A 14,051-nucleotide genomic window follows, 5' to 3' on the forward strand; every position below is an offset into this window, starting at 1 on the left:
TAGTCCAAGGTAAACCCCTGACATGGTCCAGTACAAGCCTTTTCTCCCCTCCCCCTTTTGGTTGCCAGCATGACATCTTCACAGGTAGATGTTGTCATTTGTTACCTGGGCCAGAAAATTTGCTTATACCCGTACTGACCAATAGACTACAGTCTGTTCTGCAAAATCCCACAAAACCTCATACTTTTTTGTAGCACACTGTCTCATACATATCCAGTTAAGCACTGGACTGCACAATCAGCACAGTAAGAAGCTCCAGTCTGGATGGGGATCTGTACATTATAACAAAAGCAGGGAACAAAAAAAAAGCAGAAATTAGATGTACTTCCTCTTATCACACCTTCATTTTATCCCATAAAAGGCCCCTCATCTTAACATAAAAAGCAAATCTGAAGTGATGTCACGCACAGGTTGCAGGTGTAAAAGTTTATTCATCTCACCTTTGCAAGTACACTGGTACAACAATGCAAGCTAGCTGTTTGGATCTCTTTCGAGTGCAGCACTACAGGCTTGACGAGTTTACCGTTTATTTTTTCTGTGCGCTCATCCTGTTCTCTTTTATGCCCACTGTCAAAGTAAGTCAGAGTCCAGATAGAATCTCTAAAGGTTACATGGTCTGGTTTCAATTAGTTAAATACATCAAGTATTGGATGGACAAACTCAGCTTCTCAAGACTGTCTAATTGGTCTAGGTGAGCTTTGTGAAGTCCTAGCAAGATTTCTACACCTTTTCTTTTCATGCCATCCACTGGGAATACAGTGATGCTCACTCAACCAAGCTTTAATATCCTAGCTCTGGAAAAAGGCAAGAAGAGATTATGAGCATTTGCCATTTTCAAAATCCCAGCAGGCTCTGGTTGCATGCATCGTTCTCACTGTATCTGGCTTGGTTTGTCAAACTGTTTTGCTAGTGTACTACAGCGGTAGGAAATTCCCAGTCAATGGGACTTGTAGACCTGGCAGCTATACTTAAAATATGCCTGGATGGGACTCTGGAATGCATCCAGTCCTACTCACTGAAGATGTGCTAGTCCCATGCCAGGCTGCCCAACCCATCCAAGGGGCCAGGTGGGCGTGGGTCTCCCTGTGCCAATTCATGCCTTCATTTTCAAGAGACTAATCTTTTATTTTTGACCTTAAATTCAAGTGCTGGTCCAGGAGCAGTCCTGTACCTCCATTTTCTTACCCTGCATGTGTAGCTGGCGATTGCTTAGTATACCCCTTTTCTCATTCCCAAAACACACAGATACAATTGCTCTTCAAGCCCAGCCTCCCTTTGGTTTGTCTCAAGCAGCACACAGCTGTCCATATTAAGGACTGGATTGGAAATAGATGGATGAGGAAAGTCTTCTGCCTGTTCCTCTCTCCTTCTGCCTGCCTTGCCTTTGTCTCTGTCCTTGTCCATTATTGTCTCTGTCATTACCTATATAGTACCTATATAAAAGACAGAGTCATTCACTTGCCATATACACAACTGTGCGCTTTGGAGAATGGCTCTATAAACATCCCCAAGGGGGAAAGTACAGTTTCTCCAGAAATGTGAAAAGTCTTTCCAATGCATTCATATTCCCTGAAAACTTGTCTGAGCCACATTCATAGAAACTTCATAATACTCCAGTAGCCTTTTTAACACAAATAAAACTAATGCAATTGCTGGTCAGAATTGTAAGAGTTCAGAGTACTTTTTTCATTGTTCAGGTGACCTGGCAGTCTCCCAGCATATCATAGTGTTGCCAACCTCCAGGTGATGGCTGGAGATCTCCTGCTATTACAACTGATCTCCAGGTGACAGAGATCAGTTCACCCTGAGAACATGGCCACTTTGGAAGGTGGGCTCTATGGCATTATGCCCCATTGAAGTCCGTCCCCCAACCCCACTCTCCCCAGGCTCCACCCTCAAAAGCTCCAGGTATTTTCCAACCTGGAGTTGGCAACCCTACTTCAGCATGACACTACACACAGCCCCCTGAAGGGAATTAGTATTTATCAAATAGGGTGCAGTCCTCGCCTAAATAGCCTTTTGGTGAGATACCAACCAGGTGCCTGTTCTACAACAAAAAACAAATTGGGGTTAATGATACAAGCATCTAGGGAGCAAAGCGCATCCTCCAGTATATATAATTCTATTTTGGTCATGGATTCCCCTGAACATTCCAACACGCTCCAAAATCAGTTCGCTCTCTGATCTGTCATTCAGAGGGTCTCCCTATCCACTGGCTGCTTTGCCTGAGTCCTGCCTCCAACATTCTAAACAGTTTGCTGTTCCTCTCCCCCCCATAGCCAGTCAGAACACAGAGGTCATTTGCATATGTGGCCTGATTCGCCTTTGCCTCAGAACACAGAGGTCGTTTGCATATGCAGCCTCACTGGCCTTTCCCTCTAACATTCTAAACAGTTTGCTGTTGATGTTCTGAGAATGATAAAAGGGTTGGAACACTTTCCCTATGAGGAACGGTTAAGGCGCTTAGGGCTCTTTAGCTTGGAGAAACGACGACTGAGGGGTGACATGATTGAGGTTTATAAGATTATGCATGGGAAAGAGCAGGTAGAGAAAGAGGTACTTTTCTCCCTTTCTCACAATACAAGAACCCGTGGGCACTCCATGAAATTGCTGAGCGGTCGGGTTAGAACGGATAAAAGGAAGTACTTCTTCACCCAAAGAGTGATTAACACTTGGAATTCACTGCCACAGGAAGTGGTGGCAGCTACAAGCATGGACGGCTTCAAAAGGGAATTAGATAAGCATATGGAGCAGAGGTCCATCAGTGGCTATTAGCCACAAGGTATAGATAGGGACTCTGGGGCAAGTGATGCTCTGTCATCTTGGTGCTTGGGGGGGGGTCAACAGTGGGAGGGCTTCTAATGTCCTGGCCCCACTGGTGGACCTCCTGATGGCACTGGTATTTCTGGCCACTGTGGGATACAGAGTGTTGGACTGGATGGGCCTTTGGCCTGATCCAACATTGGCATCTCTTATGTTCTTATGTTCTTATGAGTTACAGCCTAAGTTCTAAATTCTTCACATCTTCCAAGAGCTTTCCAAAAAACAAGGCTGTACCAGCTTATCCTATCAGCCAGAAAAACATCCAGAGTTCCTGCCTGCTATGTCAAACTCTACTGCATTGTGTTTCCCAGTACTGACAGGAAAACAGTGTGCAAGTATTAAATACTAATAGGTAATCTACAAATTTTAAACTAATCACAATAGTTTCACATAGTTTGCATATAAATAATGAGATTAACACACAATTCAGCATGAAAATTATGTCCCAGTAACAAGTGCCCACACTGCAAACTGAAAATTCAGAAATATTATCTATACTCTCAAGTCTATTGCAGAATTAAATTACGTACATTCCAAAAGTTCACAAACTGTTCTACTGCAGAGACACAACAACTTCATAAGCTACTGCAGTTCATAGTGACTAACTGTACAGGAAACTCTGCCACAACTCAAAGTGAGAATTAAGACCACTTTAACTGTTCACTCTGCATGTAGTCAGGCTTCATTAAAACAATGTTACAGAAAACCCAAAAGACTAGTCATCCTTATCACATTCACTACATGGGGGGTCCTGTGCAGGAAAAGTGTGCCTTACTAGTGTGGGGGTCAGGGACCCATGGGGTAAGCCAGTCTAGACACCACAGCTATGCATATGAAGACCTTGCCAGAATTTATTTACAGCAGCCCCAGGAATGGATCAAATTATACTCTTCTCTCTTTCTTCTGTCCAAAACTACAAGTTTAAATTAAAATAGACCTATATAGCCCCCAAAAATTTCTCCCCTGAGCATATAGCTTTGTGATTTTCATTTAAAGGGCATATAGGAAAAAATAAAACTGGTTAATAGAAGGAGAAATATATTCTTACAGTAACACAAACATTGCTATATTCACTTGATAAGATGCCAGAGCTCCAAATTTGGGCACTGGCTCACCTCTGATCAGAGATGCTGGGGTGCAAGGCTGCCTAAAAACCGTATTCCAAATGCGGTGTTTGTCAGTGCCTTCCCTGGCATCCACCAAGTGTTTTCAGAAAGTGGGCAGGGCCAGGTGGGACTTTTGCCCAGCAAGGCTTCTGATTGGCAATGCAGATTTTTAGAAAGGTGCTTTGGCAGCACCTGTAACCGCAGCACAAAGATCTTCACTGCATGACTGAACCTGTATGCAAAAAAAAATTAGTTTTAAACAATATGTTTATTTTAAAAGACATCCTGTTGAATGGTACTTTTGCCTGAAAAGTTGAAGGATTACTATTAGAGTTACACTTGCTTTCACTCCCTGACTTTTTGTGGTTGGTTCTGCTTCTTGTGGCAGACATTTTGCGGTTGAACCCACCACTTTGTGTCAGAACGTTCCAAAGGTAAATGTAGGCTCAAGAAGGTTGTGAGCCCTTGTTCTAAGTCTTGGTGGCATTCACTGTCCACAAATGTCAGACATACAGAGCAGTATCTGGTCAGCAGCAAAGGTGGCATTCTGCAAATGACCCTGCTTAGCTTCCAAGATCTGACGAGATCAGGCTAGCCTAAGCCATCCAGGTCAAGATCAAATTAGGTCCTGTATTTGGGAATACATTTCTTTGAGACTAGATTTCTTGATGTATGACACATTACCTCTATCCAGGTATCTCACAAAAGCATTTAAGAAATACAGAAAACAATCAACTGTAATGATAATTTGCCTGTATGGGTGGAAACTGAAACCATGGTCTGCTTCTAAACAACATGCAAACTATGGTTTCGTACAGTGCCTGGACGGAATTGCTGAAAGACTCCAGCTCACACCTTGTCATTGGAGTATTTGTTGGGAACATTCCCAGACATCATGTTTTGTGATGCTGGCACAGCACAGTCAAAACACCCCAGCTTAATCCCTAGATCCCACCTATCAGTTCTTCCCAACATTTTAGCATTGGCTGCACTGACTGAGAACTGGGGAAGCTTTCTACTTCTTCAGCATTTGCTGAAGGCACATGGGGGGGGGGAATCCATTTAGAATCCAGTAAACTGCAAAAAGCAAGGAAATGAGGCAGTTACCTAATTGTGTGCTCAAAATAGATATCATCCACCGAAGCTGTGACGCAAGGGCAGCCAGCATGCCTCTCGGCTGCAAAGGCAAACAAACAATATTCATTATGTACATCACTGCACCAAGCAGGGCTCTTTCTGTTTACAATAATTACAGTTGCAGGCTTAGAGTGGAAACAGTAAAAAAAGCTTGAGTTTCAAAACGAAAATATACATAACACATTCAAGCATAAGAAATTATACTGTGTTGAGGAGTACAAATCATGTTTTCACACAGGGTTGGGGAAAATTCCCAGATACATGGTCAACCAGTTACATAAAATAACATTTGATGAAAAATTATATATATATATATATTATATTATACACACACATACACACACATATATATACATACACACACACACATATATATTCTTTACTCAAAGATCCCTACATCTCTCATAACATCCAGCATAGTGGTTCTCACTCTAATTTTATTAAAATTGCTGCATTACTAACTCTCATTATATTTAAGATGTTATCCTTTCACCTTGGAGGCAGCTGTATAAACAGGATTATACACAGCATTATGAGGTCATGACCTGGATAGAGAATTTTCTTTTGCATCAATGTTTTTACCAGATCAGTTATCAGTTATAAAAGGGGCTGCAAGCTTTAATTGGTTTAATTGACAGATCCATCAACTACAGCTTTAGTTGACTAATTGGTGTGAGTCAGTATCAGTCAGTGAGAGCAACTTTTAATGTAGGGCTAAGACTCAAGGTTAGAATTCTCTATTTTCTAAGCCTGTTTTGCTTATGGTGTGTTAGTCACAGTGAATTAAAAGACTACTCCTAAAGAGGGCCTTTACTTTGAACACTGTGATAGCTTTTATTACAGTGAACATTTCCACATTTCAGTGTCACATACCTATGTTGAAGTTCTAGCACTTATTTATTCACTTCAACAAGCATATTTAAATTTAATAAAATGACTGTTTAGCTTTCTGAAAGGCAGATGTTCTACTTTCTAAATGATAGTAGGGATTAATAGTCAGAACTTTATTAATCAATATATGAATGAAACCACACCCATTTGTAAACATGTTGAACATAATTCTTCTAAATGCAAAAATTATTCAGGCACCTTGCTGTCTGGATTCATTTTCCTGGGCAGTGGAGAACAGCAAACAGTCAGCAGATATGTATGTATGAAAGATAGATTATAACAGTACATCTTCCCTTGAAACAGGATCATTCAAAACAGCATTTCTGCAGGTGGGTGGGGAATGAGCCATCAAGTCACAACTGAGTTATGGAGACCCCATCATGGAGTTCACAAGACAAGAGAGGAGCAGAGGTGGTTTGCTACTGCCTTCCTTGAGACATCCAAATTCTGCCCAAAATCACTGTGCATCTTTGAGAGGGCTGAATCTATGTAAGCACTGGCCCTTGTGCCTCTGTGTATATGTTATTTCATTCTGAGGCAAATAAATATATACTACTGGCAGGCAGGAGGCCTAAGGAGACTGAGGCAGAGACTCAAACTTTGCCTCTTCCCAGACAATTGGCAGCCCACTTGCCCTCCAGAGTCACAGGACAGAGAGACAGGGGGTTAATTCCCCTCCTCTGGGATAGTAAAGAAAATGTATGATAACCATATTTAGGAGGTTAGTAAAAGTCCAATTCTCTCTCTCTCCCTCCCCGTGAGAGAGAACCACTGATTCAGGTTCCAAAATCTCTGGACCATCTTTAAAAAATTTTAAATCAGCTGGGGGGAGGGCCAACATGGAAGACTCCACCTGTTGACGCATCAGCCAAAGTTCAGAGTCTATTTAAAACACCACTAGTTTGCACAGGGAAGGAGTGCTAACCCTGTTCCCTCACCTCATCTTACCTCACTTTGCTCCAAAGTTTGAAGCATAGTTTCTCCCAGCTGGGCTCTAATACCAGAAGATAACCAGGACAGGAGAAGAGACTGCCAGCCACTGTGGTATAGCAGAGTGTCAAACTATGATCTTGGAGACCCAAGTTTGAATTCCCCACTCTCCCATGGAAGCCTGGTAGGTGACCTTGGCCAATCACTCTCACTCAGCCTAACTCACCTCACATGGTTGTTGGGAGGACCACATGGAAAAGGGGAGAATGTTGTAAGCTACTTGGGATCCCCATTGGGGCAAAAAGTGGGGTATAAATGAATAATAGTATAATACTGAAAGAAATGGAGTGCAGTGAGGCAACAGGGGCAGGGTTGTATTCCCTTCACCTGATTTTTGTTTTTTAAGAAATACTCCACCTCTCCCCCATCTTGAAGAAAGCTCACCCATAAGTCACTTCACACCTCTCTGTGCTCACTTTGCGAGGGAAAATTTTAATCCCCTATAAAACAGGGAGGCTTTCACCTGTCTGCCTGATATTTGAGAAGGAGCTCTTTACTGTGTGTTTTTATGTGTAGGCACATGAATGCCTGTGCATGTGTGTGCAAACAATCCTGAGACCTTCGTTCGCACTGGGTACAGGGGCCAGTGAGTGCACACCCTGAAACATGTTTCCCATAGAAAGAACTACTGGAATGATCTCTCAATACAGGTAGTTTTAATCCAAATATTAAAGAACTCAACTCAAGGGTTTTTTTGATGCCACAAAAATTGACACTCTCCCCCCTTCTTCATCGATTCCAACACATCCATATATTTATTTGTGAGAAAACAGAAAGTTTTATAAATGACAAGGAGGTTAAGGAGTTTTGGGAGGATCAAAGCTCTTCATAAAGGTTAGAGATAGTCACTAAATAGAGGCTTAAGTAAATGTACACATCCAAAAGGCCATGAGAAAGTAGTAGCATCAAGGAAGCCACACATGGCAAGGAGGCTTCCATTAAGAGGTGGAAGTTTGGCCCAAATGCAGGAAATAAAGAGTACAAATCCTACAAAACAAAACTGAGCTCATAAAGCAAGCAAAGAAGGAATTGAGGAACAAATTGCTAAAGGTATAATGACATACTGTGAACACTTCTTCAAAGACATCAGGCATAGGAAATCTGCCAGAACCTTCATGTCAAATAGTGGGTTCCATGGATGAGCAGGCTCAAGCCTAGTGATCAGCTCAACTTTGTGATTTCAGCAAGACAAGACCCCAGAGCCTCAGCTCTGTTAAATAGCATGCAAACCTGGAATGATTCAGTCCCAATACATTAACACTTCAGAAGCGAAAGGGCTGAAAAGAAAGCTGGAGCAGCAGAGGTTGCAAAGAAAATGCATGGATTCTTTGCATTGGTCTTTATTTGTGTGTAAAATTTATATCTTGCCTTTCATCATTCATGCATCTCAAATTTGCATATATGACTATTCCTAGGAAATCTACAGGCACTGACCAGATCCAGACTGGGTTTGCTTCCACACAGAGATGTTTTTCTGCTGCTGCTGCTGCTAATGTAGAGGCATTCACAGTGGTAACAGTGCTAACACATGGCCATTTTCCCCACTACACAGACACACACCCTTCCTTTGCCTCAGTCCCTCATCCTTGCCACCCTCCCCACACACACTGCAGGGATTTTTCAGGCTTAAATCAGCAATTGACAAATTGTTATAGCACAAGTACATAATGTACTAGTTTACAGCTGTCATTTTTCACAGATGTCTCTAGCCCATTTTGTTGCAACGTTATAAGAGGAAATGTCGACCCTGCATGTTTTCCCTTGTAACTCTGTCATAAAAACGCTAGAAACTTACTTTTTAAAAGTGAAAGCTAGGAATTAGAATATTGATGCATTCGATCATTATAATGTTATTGAGCTATAATGATCTATGAATTACTGATTTTTTAAAAAAGCTCTCCAGTGGAATGAATGAGAGCAATGGGTCTGAGATAAGGAAAATCCTGCCAGTGTGGGTGGGACTTGCAAAAATGCACACCTTCCCATCCACACCTCTAACAGCATTTTGACTGTGATGTCTGCAAAAAAATCATACCAAATCAGGTCTGGGAACGATGGTAGCAAAACGGGAAAGAACACAAAAGAGGACAAATAGAAGATGTCATGTGGATGCTCCCCAAAACACTGCTGCAGTTAAGGAAGCCAAGGCAGAGCAAAACACCTGTGAGAAGCAAAACATCTGTGAGAAGTGCTGAAGCACTACTTAGCTTCAACAGGGTAGTTGCACCTCTAGAATATGCACTGATATACTTGGACTCCCAAAAAACTTGTAACAAAGTCCCTCACCAAAGCCTCCTAAATAAACTCAGTAATCCTGTTATGACTGGTAACTAGTTACCAAAAACAGGAATCAGAGGCTAGGAGTAAAGAGTTCACATAATTGAAGGGAAAAAGTGGTGGTGGTCGTCCACCAGGGACCAGAACTACGTAAAATTCATAAATAATATGAAATCAGGGATGAGCTTTAAAATAGCTACATTTTTTATGTTAACAAATTATTCACGGTGAAATCTAAAGCATACAAAAGAACTCCAGAAGCATCCATCCAAACTGGATAAAGGGCCTCAGAACAGCAAATTAGGTTTAATGTACGTGAGTGCAAGTAGATGTATGGGAGGAAGGGGAATCCCAATTCCCCATCAGGACATATATAGTCAGAACTGGTTGTGACAACACAGGAAAGAGATTTTGAAGTTGTGGTAGACAGCTCAGTGAAAAACATCAACTTGGTCGTCTGCTGCAGCAATGAAAGGCAAATTCCTTTCCAAGGATAATTAGGAAAGGGATTGAAACTAAAACTGCCAGTATGTTAATGCCTTTATGTAATCTCCAATGTGGCCGTATTTAGAATACTATGCACTAGGCAACCCAATTCAAAAAGGAGATCATAGCTCTGGAAAAGGCTAAAGAATTTGAGACTTTTTTATTTACAGGAAAGAAAAGATGACAAGTGAACATACATTTTATAAAAATTATGAATGGTTTAGGGAAATGTGTATTATTTCTCAGAACACCGAAATGTGGCCAATATATGGGAAATGTTAGGAAGCAATATTTCAAATAATTAATAATTTACCTTATGAAACTGATTGTCACATGATGTGACTGTACCCACTGGGTAGATGACTTAAAAAAAGGCTGACACAGATTTATGAATGATGTGTCTGTTAACAATTGTTAGCTCCAACTGCTAAAAGGGATCTCTAGGTTCAGAGGTGCACGTGCCTTTCTCCTAGGTTTGTCTCCTGGAGACGGCTGGCAAGCCACTGTTGGAAGCTCTTTTGTACAGACTCCTCTGTGGAGGACTGACGCAGGGACAATCCTGCTATACAGTAAGATGCTGGACTGGACAGCACTCAGCCCTTCCCAAACCTACCAGTGTATAAAATGTCAACTGAAGAAAAATAGACTGACAGGTTTGGAAAGTGGGCATGGTTTGTAAAGCATCTGCTTCACATGCAAAATATCCCAGGTTCAATTCCGGGCATTTCCAGCTAAATATCAGGCTGTAGGTGATGTGAAAGACTTCCACCTGAGACTCTGGAGAGTTGCTGCCAGTCTGCATAGACAAAGCTGACCTTTGGTGGACTAAGGTCTGATTCAGTATAAGAGGCCGCTTCATGTGGAATTAATTAATCTCAAAGCCTCCTGAGAATCTGTCAAAAGACAGGGATACAGGAGCTTTACAATGCTCCTTCATAGTTCTTAAATAGTGGCGGTCCCAACAAAAGAGCTCCATTGCCTAGAAAAGAAGGTTAAGGACACTCCATATTAATAGCTGACAGCCACGGTAATTGGTGTGCCATCTCCTTTTCTTATCTTGCCCAGAGACATCTGAGCTTTTTGTACATATACCAGTCTCCACAAGTACTTCTTGCAAGTTGGCCTTCCCCCTCATTTTGTACAGTATTTCATCTCAGTCTTCTCATAAGTAACTAATTATAATGCATGGGCCACTCTGATGGAGGGTGGAGGTTCCTGGGGAGACCCCCCCCCCCAACTGCCAGCACTTTCTGTTGCTGCTCCCTTCACACCCTACTGCAGTGGTGGCAAACCTATGGCACGGGTGCCAGAGGTGGCACTCAGAGCCCTCTCTGTGGGCACGCGTGCCATTGCCCCAGCCAGGCCCAGATCATCATTAAAGTGTCGAATTCTCTGCCAAATAATGTTAAGTAAATGAAAGCCTTTGGGATTGCTTTCCTTACTTTGTTTGGATCATCTTAAGTTAATGTATGAGTGGTTTTTCTAAAGTAAAACCTCAGTATTCAGGTTAAATTGCCGTGTTGGCACTTTGCGATAAATAAGTGGGTTTTGGGTTGCAGTTTGGGCACTCGGTCTCTAAAAGGTTTGCCATCACTGCCCTACTGCATCAGCAACTGCCGTTCTCCCCGCCCGCCTGCCCCTGATCCCTGGGCTTAGCTCTCTGGCCAGGACAGGTGTACCCACAGAGATAATGAGAGACAGCCTGGAGAAAGAACTCCAGGAAAAGCACATCCTACAGTTCAACTGCTCTGTCACTTTTCCTGCCCTTCGCTCAAGGAGCCCAGGGTGGTGTGCGGTTCTTCCTCCTCCATCTCCTCCTCACAACAACCCTGTGAAGTCGGCTGGGTTGACAGGGAGCCAAAGGGACTGGTCCAAGGCCACCTGGTAAGCTTCATGGGGAGTTTAGCTCTGTCCCGGCCGCAACAAGAGTGCGCTCAGCGCGTGGTTTTCTTTCCACGGTTCCACCACCCCGAAACTCCTCGCTTCCTTGCCTCGTTTTGCCTGGCCAGGTCTGCGGAAAGAATTTGCCCGGTCCACCTTAAGGCCGTGCTGCGAACAAGCTGAGGCCGCACGCACGCACGCACGCTGGGTTGAGCCGCGGGGAGGTTGCCAAGAAACAGGCGCTCTCCCCTCCGCCTGCCCCAGGCCGCGAGCAGTCGCTTACCAGAGAGGCAGGCTGCTGTGTCGATCCATTTCAGGAGCTGCCCGATGCTGAGCTCCCCGTGGTAGTTGGTGTGGCAGGGCAGCACCAGCTGACTCATCTGAACCTCGGTGGCGTTCCGGTAACCCTCCATGGCGCGCCACCGCCGGGGCTCCACCTCCGAAGGCGCCGGGCTCGCTGCAGCCGCCGCCGCCGCCGGACTCTGCATAGAAAGGAGAGAACAAAGCGCCGAGTCACTCCTAGTGCCGCCAAGCGAGTGGAGCCCGGCCTGCAAGTCTGTTCTGCTGACCCTTGCCGCCGCCGCCCTGCCCGCGGCTCTAGCTGCTTTCTCAAGTCGCATTTTCCTCCCTCGGTGCATTTAAATAACAGCCAGCAACCCTTTGAAACCCCGGAGAACCCTTGTGACTCCCCCACCCCCACCCCCAGTATCTCCAAGGAGCTCAAAATGGCATACAGACAATCCTTCTCATTTTGGCCTTACAACTTTCTGGTAGTATCTGGCCCAAGGTCACTCAGCTTCTGTCAGTCCTCTTAGACTGGAGACAGCAGTAAAAGCGATTTAGCCCTTGACACCATCCCAGTCAAAGACATTTCCCAGTAATATAATTTTCCAAATAAAATCAATAAGCGAAGCCTCTTTCCCCCAAAACACCATGATCACAAACAGTGCATCTATCAAAGGCCAAAACCAACCAAAAAACCCCTCCAACTGGGAGCCAAAGTGTATACAGGGATTCCTTATATCTGTGTAAGAAACCACAACATTATTGCATCCCCTCTAAAATTGCAAGGAAGGCAATGTATTAATTTCAGGCAGAGACTGAACCTGCCTAGTGCCTCTTGCCTTCAGACATGGAGCAAGTGGTTACTGGCGGATGGCCTTTTCTATGATGGTGTCCCAGTTACAGAACTCCCTTTCCACACAAACTTGCCTGGTTTCTATATTAACATCTTTGAGGTATTAGGTGTTGTCTCTCATATCCACCAGTGCCTTTACTCATTCACAGGACAAGTTCTCTGACATTTATGGTTTTATTGTATCTTTTTTATACTGGCTGTTCTGTTCTTAGTCTTGATCATGAGCTGCCTAGGATGCTTTTGAAGTAGATAAGAAGGATAAAAATCTTGTAAATAAGTACGATTTTATGGAGGGGAGGAGGAATTGTGTTGCTGGCTACTAATTAAGTCACAAACTATGTTCCTGGGATGTTTGCACAACCACATTTCAAAATGGCAATCAATAAGCTGGGGGGGGGTCATCACAGTGGTGTTCCAAGGATTTAGAAAATAAGACTGCCAAGAAACAGCTGCATTCCTTGAGAGGAGATTTATGGACTACATGCTACAAATTTAACTCATGCATTTTTAATACACAAAATACAGATTGTGTGGAAAGGCCTTAAAGATATTCTCAGCATCACTTGAGAGCACTCTGAGCAAATAAGGGGCCGGCAGAGGGAGTTGGCAAACGGCCATCCTGGGAACAACGCCAGCAGGTCCGGGACGGCAGCCAGCTACTCCGGGAAGCAAGCCAGCTATTCTGGGAAGCAAGCCAACCAAAGCAGGTGTTTAGCCAGCCTGCAGCATACGAGTCAGCGACAGGATGAGAAAGCATCTTCGCTTCTACACGTGAAGGCACGCAGATGTTTTTTGTGCAATGAAACCGGCCACATCAAAAGATTTTGCCCGCGGAAGAAAGAAAGGGCCACCAACGTTCTCAAGGACGGAGGCGGTGTCAAGCCTCAACATGTGGCCACCCATCAAGCAACATTGGTGACAGCGTCAGGGTCTTCTGAAAGGGACAAATGGGTCCTGGACTCTGGCGCATCCCAGAATTTCACAAGGGACGCAAGCTTGCTGACTGACTCTCAGCCAGCTAGTCCAGCACACGTGAGTTTGGCTGATGGTGCACCAGCATCAGCAAATGTGCAAGGAACAATTTATTTTCATTGTTTGAATCATGCTTTTGAAAATGTGTTATGCGTTCCTAGCCTCCAACACAACTTATTAAGCATCGGTGAATTAACTAAAGCTGGGTTCAGGGTAACATTTACTGAACAGCAATGTGTGATACAGAAGGCAGATAAGGTCCTTGCCACTGGCAAAGTGGAGAATGGTGTATATATTCTTGATAACGTTCCAGGGCAAGTGAAAACTGTAATTAGCAATCAAGCATTGCA

At 43.7% G+C, this 14,051-nt stretch overlaps 1 protein-coding gene across 1 annotated transcript in view; it reads right to left on the reverse strand.

Annotated features, from left to right (window-relative positions):
* Positions 1-14,051, reverse strand: part of ACOT11 (acyl-CoA thioesterase 11) — a 100,741-nt gene that overhangs the window by 54,923 nt on the left and 31,767 nt on the right. The window contains exons 2-3 of the mRNA XM_015414939.1: positions 11,875-12,073; positions 5,037-5,106 (exon numbers count right to left, since the gene is read on the reverse strand). Of these exons, the coding sequence (XP_015270425.1) occupies positions 5,037-5,106; positions 11,875-12,004 (200 nt within the window). The 5' untranslated portion in view covers positions 12,005-12,073. The remainder of the gene's footprint in view (positions 1-5,036; positions 5,107-11,874; positions 12,074-14,051) is intronic.

This window comes from Gekko japonicus, unplaced genomic scaffold (genome assembly GCF_001447785.1).
Source record: "Gekko japonicus isolate JY-2015 unplaced genomic scaffold, Gekko_japonicus_V1.1 scaffold3294, whole genome shotgun sequence".
Lineage (NCBI taxonomy): Eukaryota > Metazoa > Chordata > Lepidosauria > Squamata > Gekkonidae > Gekko > Gekko japonicus.